The sequence below is a fragment of the Austrofundulus limnaeus genome, unplaced genomic scaffold (genome assembly GCF_001266775.1).
Source record: "Austrofundulus limnaeus strain Quisiro unplaced genomic scaffold, Austrofundulus_limnaeus-1.0 Scaffold241, whole genome shotgun sequence".
Classification (NCBI taxonomy): Eukaryota; Metazoa; Chordata; class Actinopteri; order Cyprinodontiformes; family Rivulidae; genus Austrofundulus; species Austrofundulus limnaeus.
In genome coordinates, this window is record NW_013952643.1 from 326012 (window position 1) to 333512 (window position 7501).

General features: G+C 38.4%; 1 protein-coding gene across 1 annotated transcript in view; it reads left to right on the plus strand.

The window, feature by feature from the left end:
• Nucleotides 1-362: 362 nt before the first annotated feature.
• Nucleotides 363-7501, plus strand: part of glt8d2 (glycosyltransferase 8 domain containing 2) — a 9909-nt gene continuing 2770 nt past the window's right edge. The window contains exons 1-7 of the mRNA XM_014020110.1: nt 363-454; nt 1487-1576; nt 1760-1961; nt 5029-5146; nt 5247-5331; nt 6451-6563; nt 6658-6824. Coding sequence (XP_013875564.1) covers nt 436-454; nt 1487-1576; nt 1760-1961; nt 5029-5146; nt 5247-5331; nt 6451-6563; nt 6658-6824 — 794 coding nt within the window. The 5' untranslated portion in view covers nt 363-435. The remainder of the gene's footprint in view (nt 455-1486; nt 1577-1759; nt 1962-5028; nt 5147-5246; nt 5332-6450; nt 6564-6657; nt 6825-7501) is intronic.

A 7501-nucleotide genomic window follows, 5' to 3' on the forward strand; every position in this document is an offset into this window, starting at 1 on the left:
TGTGATTGGCTGATTAGAAATTAAGTGTTAACGAGCAGTTGGACAGGTGTACCTAATAAAGTGGCCGGTGAGTGTACAATCAGAGACAAAACAAAAACCAAAAAATGTACCAAAAAGGAAACAGGATGAGAAAACCAAGAACAAAACAACCAGCATGGCTGCAAACGATTATACAGTCATATTTATTATCACCAGCTGAAAGGTGGGCAATCATCTAATTATGACTCTGTGTGTGTTTGTGTGAGCAACAGAACATTTTCATAGATATATTAAATAAATATAAATATTTGTTTTTCAGTTTCACAGACAGATAACTGTCTTCAAAWCCTCTCATTATAAGGCACATCTTTGAACTTTCAGGGATTCTTATCATCCTGTAACTTTAGCTCGGGGTCTGTGTGTGTTTCCAGATGCCGCTAGAAGCAAGTCTAAAATATGCCTGTCCTGAGAAAACGTAAGTATGAACAAAGTGTTTTGTCATTAAAATGAGAGAAATTGACTTTTTATGTGGAAATGCAACATGAATGCTCAGAGCAGAAGGATTTGCTAAAATTCGAGAATTTATTCTTTAAGTTAAGCCRAGCAAAGCTGGAGAGAAACTCAGCAAAACACTTACTGACAGGACTGTGACCAGAGACAAACCCAGCACAYGTTAACATGTTACATGTATGAAGTGTAGATCTGAGCTGCAGCCATGCAGACCAGTACCATTAGCTCTTAAATGAGCCGAAGGCTGTCTCCAGGGTCATCTTGTTTATTGATACAGACTTATAAGTCTGGGTCTTTATTTCATGGTCTGGCTAATTATCAGTATATATTTATCTATGTATTTTAATCTTATTTTATATTCTTAACTTTAGAATATGTGGTGTTGTTATTGTACCCTGTCACCAAGGTGGGGGACATCGAAATGCTCTCTGTCTGTCTGTCCCTCCACCTGTGACGGGGGTCATCAGCGACGATTGACTAGGTGCTGATAACTTGTCAATGAAGCTATGGCACATGATGGACAGACTTTAGGTATTTATTTAAACATATTAGAATTCAATTCCTCTGAACTTCAACAATGAAAGCCTGACTGTTAGCCCTGGTTGTAGACGTAGCCCACATATCAAAATGTGTCTGGCCCAGTTCTGGCCCACACAACTCACTAACACTCTTAACACTTTGGCCCAGATACCAAAGAATGATGGCCCTTTGGTGGTCCAGATGTGGTTTGCCAGAGATGGTACATGTATGGGCCAAAGCCACAAAAAGCAAACCACAACCAGGCCAGTTATGGCTTGTTAAAAACAGGTACAGCTCTGGCCCACACATGTCCAGKTTGGGAGAACTTCATCAACTGTTGTTATAAGATGATCCTAAAACTCTGGCATGAAATGTGGCAGGTGATATGCRGCTCTTAAAGGAGTGCTAGGACTTATTTTTTATGTTTTATGTATGAAATGTTTTATGTTAATTTTATTTTTTTCCCATTCCATCTCAGTTAACCAGGTCCTGGTTGTGCTGCTACTGCTGCTGCTGTATTTGATTCTTCACAGTTTACTGCTGGGAACCTCCAGTCGACCCAAACCAGGTACGTCTGTCCAATTTTAATGTAGCTCTGCTGATTGGACTTTCTATTTTATCAACAGCCTCTGCTCACAGCATTTACAATATCTGTGTTTAACAATGTGCCAGGTCAAGCTTCTTCTCGGAAAGTTTTACTTTTCAAAATGGCTCTAAACTCTCTCAACTTCCTGCCTCTGACCCATTTCAGACCGCAGGAAGGTCCTCGGTGATCCAGCACAAACCTCCTCTACTGGAGAGTCAGAGGATGATGATGTCATCCCTGTTGTTACCTGTGCATCAGTGGAGCGGGTCGGAGCTACCATGGCAACAATCAACAGCATCGTTAGCAATACAGATGCTAAAGTTTTCTTCTACGTTGTGACTCTTCGTGATGCTGTCAAACTTACCAGGTTTGTCACTTGTTTCTACAGTGGACCACAGCAGCTTTTACAGGTGAAGTTCTAAAGTGAGGTTTGGAAAACCAACTGTGGGTAACCATAGGTCCTGAAATAATCTCTAAAAATTAAAAATAAATAAAATAAGACCCCTGATCCTAGTGTACAGAGTTGGTCCTGAACAAGCTGGAAGGCATGCAGGGCRCTGTGAATCAAAAGCAGCCAGGCAGGTGGGGCTCGCCTTGTTGTACGCAACCTGCCTGGGAGGAGCAAAAATCTGATTTAAAACCATTTACAACTCTTCAACTTGGCAAGTTGGCAAGTACTTTTAAACTGAGCGGAATAGGAACTGGCCCCCAGAACCCAGCAAAAGGTGGTTCTCTTAGGTCTTCCAAACATCTCAAGTCCCTTAAGATTATAACAACTTTCCAGCTTAACAAAATGCAACTGAATGTTTGAAGTTAATACATTTTTATGAGCCTTATACATAACCTGCAAAATATTGTAATCAACCAACTCATAAAGTTTTAATATTGTCAATTCATGAAGTAATACATTTGATGGGTGGCAGTAATGTTTTCTGGTGATAATCCTTATGGCTCTTTTCTGTAAAATGAAAAAGGGATTAGAAATTGTTTTACATGCTTTCCCTCAGACTTCTATACAATAAATCAAATGTGGAACAATTATTGAATTTTATAATTTAAGCAATGCTTTATCATTAAATAACTCTTTTACTTTATGCAAAACTGCAATAGATTTAGCCATTTTTTGATCTTAAGTAATTTATACGAGCTCTCCATGTCAGTATTTTATCTAAGACATCCAAAAACTTCTTTAACTGTACGAATCTCAATATTTTCAAACTAGTGCATCAGGAAACATCTTAAAGGGATCCATGATTAGTTGTAACATTAGACTTTGTTTAATAAACATTTTTTAACTGTAAAATAAAGACTGTAAAAATACTGTAGGATGTTCAGTTTTTATTATTTTTACACTAATAATTAAAAAATATATTACACAGACGGGGCCATTTTATTTACATGCAAATCATTCTGGGTAAATGATGACGTGGATAGGTCCTCGCTGCGAGGCTGCTAGCGAGCTATATCCACCCTGAAGGTTAATCTTGGACAATATCTGACGATTGGCTAAGCGCTAAGCTAACAGGCTAAGCTGAAGTTCTTCTTCCATGAAGCAGCTCTGTTGTCCTCCATCTATATTTTCAGTTACAGGCTGAGTCATTTCTACCTTCTCCTCTCTGTCAACGCTCTCTGGTTTCATTTAAAAGAGTCGATCATCAGATATTACCCAAGATTAACCTTTAGAGTCATTGTTGCCAGATGGGAAATCATATCAGCAGCTCAAAATTATCGTATTTTGAGGAAAATTATCGTACACACCCAAGTTACATCCTAGAGAGGCTCAAATTTACAAATACATCCTGCTCAGCTCACAGGTGCTCTGTATTCAACAAACTGCACTTTCTTTTGTTTATAATAAAGTTAAAAAGCTCTGTTGGGTGTCTTTTTTTTTTTTACAAAAGCTTTGTTGTAAACAAGAACAAAACATGGAGTCTGGGGAAATGCTGCATATAAATGAAATATTAGATAAAATGACTACAATAAAATGTAAATTATAGGCAAAGTTTAAATGAAATCAGGAAAAGAACAAATCATTGTAGTTTATTGTACTTTTGATTAGTCAAGAAATAAAATGAGTGCATACTGAGCTAATTTAATCTGAAAGCCTCCAAAATCTGTTTTCTTCTTTAAAAATAGGGTGACACCTGGATGTTTATTAAATGTAAATGTTGCTTATACCCCTCACCTTCTCAGTCCCACCTTTTCTTTTTGATTTTACAGTTATTATTTCTTTCACATAAGTACTATTATATTTATCTTTGCTGCTACTAGTTACCATCATTACCCCAACGTGGGAGGGGGTGTCCTCCCCCAGAAAACTTTGAATGAAGTAGGTGCTGTTTCCTGCATTCTGCTGTATTTGCAGGTTGTTAAACATATTTTAAACTAAACAAATAAACACTTTCATAAATATTTTAGAGACGGATTCTACATTCAACTCAATATATGAATCATCCTTTTTGTGTCACATTGGACGTTTGATTCTTTGACCAGCTGGTAGGAAGTAGGGTATTAATATGGTTAAAAAAACACTGGTGACTGCATTGTGGCACCCAGCCTTCTCTTTAGAGACAGTAGTTTGTCAAGAGAACAAAAAATAAAGCTTCCGCTGTTGCTCCTTTTTTTTAAAATATATATAGATTAACATATGTTTTTATTCTACTGTCACAGCGCTAACCCTCCTTTCTATTGGCTAGGGACCGGCAAAGGGATCTATTTTAACCATAGAAATGTTTTTATTAACATCCCATCATGGATCAGTCGCAGCAGCAGTATTCATTTCATGTCTGGATGGATGGAGATCTACCTGCAGCAGGGAGAGACGCAGCGTGAAGAAGCCTCCTGTCGRTGCTCTGGGACCGGGGAGGAGGAGCTCTCAGCAGCACAGTGGAGAAATGTGTTCACGGCAGAGTCTCTATAAGTTTCAATAACACCAGAAAAAGAGTTGCTAGATTTTCACTAGTTGCTTTTCTGAATAACAGTATCTAGGAGGGTCTGAAAACTCTGTAAATATAGCGAGGAAGTCACTAAATCAGCACCGCTGTGTTCCACAACCCGCCGCCTCTCATGTCAGCGAGCAGCGTGTCGGGTCGATTACGTCACACATTGGAGCGGTCAAATTATCGTAAATTATGGGATTTTTGGAATTATTGATCGTACATCGTACAGAGGKCAAAATTATGGTACAAATACGATAATTATCGTACACCTGGCAACACTATTCAGGGTGGATATAGCTCGCTCACACTGAGGACCTATCAACATCATAATTTACCCAGAATGCTTTGTGTGTAAATAAAATGGCCTCGTCCGTGTTAAAATATATTTATAATGTTTAGAGGCTCCTGCAATAAATGATGACTTAAAAGTTATCAACATCATTGACTTAAATGAATAATTTCTTATCCATTCATACCTGATTTGTTTTTGTCCAGGAGGTACATAGAGAAAAGTAAACTTAAAGGAATCCAGTATAAGATGTTGGAATTTAACCCGATGGTTCTACAAGGAAAAGTGAAAGCAGAAACTTCTCGACCTGAACTCTTACATCCAGTGAGTTCTGGATTTGTTCCCTGCATGTGCAGCTCTTCTCTGCAGTCTGCGGACTTATTGTTTCACAAAGGTGGAATAACTTTGGGTGCTTGTTTTGCAGCTCAACTTTGTGCGATTTTACCTTCCTCTGCTGGGCATCAGCCATGAGAGGGTTGTATACTTAGAYGACGACGTCATCATCCAAAGTATGTATTTGAACAAGATAGCTGAGAGGTTTTCACTTCACTGTGTTTTATTTCATCATTAAATGATTTAGTGTTTTGTAGATGAAACTCATCCTGTTTGGTTGTAAGGTCAGAACCCACATGCTAGCTACAAAACAAGGATGTTTGCCCCATTAAATTGTAGATAATTCTCTGATTTTTCAAATTTCTGGTAGAAATGGTGGTAGCAGGTCAGTACCCATTGCTTCTGCTTGGGTATGATTTAGGGAATGAATTGATATGACTCCTGAAAAACAAAGAGCATCTGCCAGGTATCCGATCAGCGGTGTAGAGAGGAGGATTGTTTCTGTAAACAGAACCCTAAAATGAGCCCACTCGTTTCAGAAAAGAAGATATTCAGTAAAAGTTGTGACAGAAACATCTTTAGTTGGTGAAAAATAGAAACCAAACAACCTATAATATATATGTAAATAATACACTGCAATCAGAAGTTTCTATCCACATCATGAGTGAGAATGTTGGATACCTTCAAGTCTTTCATGACTGAACYGAGTCAACACATTTTCAGTCAAGTTGTGGTTGGAAGTTTGGAAAAGGTCGTTCTATCTATAGCTTTGTTTTATCCTGATTTATTCAATCAGAAACAAGTCCTGATGTGTTTGGGGTCRTTGTCTTKTTGGACCCAACTYTGTCCAGGTTTCCACCAGCTGCTGGTTTTAGATAAAGAAAGAATTATTAGAGTTCTCCTTTAATTTATCCACTTTTTGAAACTCATCAGTACCACAGCATGGTTGTACCACCACCTTGCCTGACAGTCCAGTGTCTTTTGGTCTTTAGCTTCAACTTGCGTCCTCCAAACATCCTTCTTTTGAWTGTGACCAAATGGTTCAATCTTTGTCTCGTATGAACAAACTTTTGTCCATGAGACATTTGTCTGTTTCATGTGGACAGCTGCAAGTTTCAGTTCAGGTTTTAACTTTCTCACACAACCTTCTATCCTTAATTAATACTGTAATTCATTTAGCAAACAATSACATTTGGAACACTGATTTTTCTTCTTATTGTAGTTTTTCTGATATTTTACGAGGACAGTGGCGACACAGGGAAGTGTAGACTAATTTCGTGTTTTATTCTTTTCAGGTGACATTAAGGATTTGTATAACATTAAACTAAAATCAGGACATGCTGCTGCTTTTGCCACTGACTGTGACCTSCCTCCAAGTCACGAGATGGTTCGAAGCATCGGCATGCAGGTGARTTTATATTGATTTTATTGGACAATGTAAACAGATCAACTTTAGGTAAACTTCATTTTGGYAACTAAATATAACTGAGCTCATTCTTTAGACAACCTACATGGGCTTTCTGGACTATAGAAAACAAGAAGTCAAAGACTTGGACATCAACCCCAGTGACTGCTCTTTCAACCCCGGAGTGTTTGTMGCAGATCTCAAAGAGTGGAAGAAACAAAAGATCACCAAACAGTTGGAGCAATGGATGGAGGAGAATGTCAGGTAGAGTCAGTGAGATAACTGGGAAAATCTTTACAAAGGTTTTACAAAGGTTTTTCCAGTGGACTGTTTCTGAAATGTCCTGCACCAGAACAGTACAAACAGTGATGAATGGAAGAATATAAGAACAGTGATGGTCCTCCAATATTTTATAGAGGAATCACTTCAGATCCGTGTTGACATACAGTATATGAGCCTGTGCTACAGTTAAGGCTACAGGCAGTGGTGGGCAGCACTAATCTAAAAATTAGTTCCATGTTGATCAATAACATTTATATACCTCAGTTAGTGCTTCTAAATTTAGCCTATAAATTTAGCAAGTGCTAATCCACAAACAAATTTTAAAATCTGCAAAAGCCCTAAAGCACTAATCAGAAAATTAGTTCCCCTATTAGTGCTTTAGTGGAATGGTGCCCACCACGGGCTACCAGCTAACAAACAGGAAGGACTTCTGCTGGTTTTAGAGGTCATGTGACCAATTGGTCAACATTAAGTTATACAAATGGTCTGTAATTGCATAGTGCCTTTCTACCCAACCAGGTTACTCAAAGTGCTTCATACTGCAATCTGTGCCCTCATTTACCCATTCACACAGCACTCTATTAGGTCTCTACAAAGCTAACACACACACACACACACACACACACACACACACACACACACACACACACACACACACA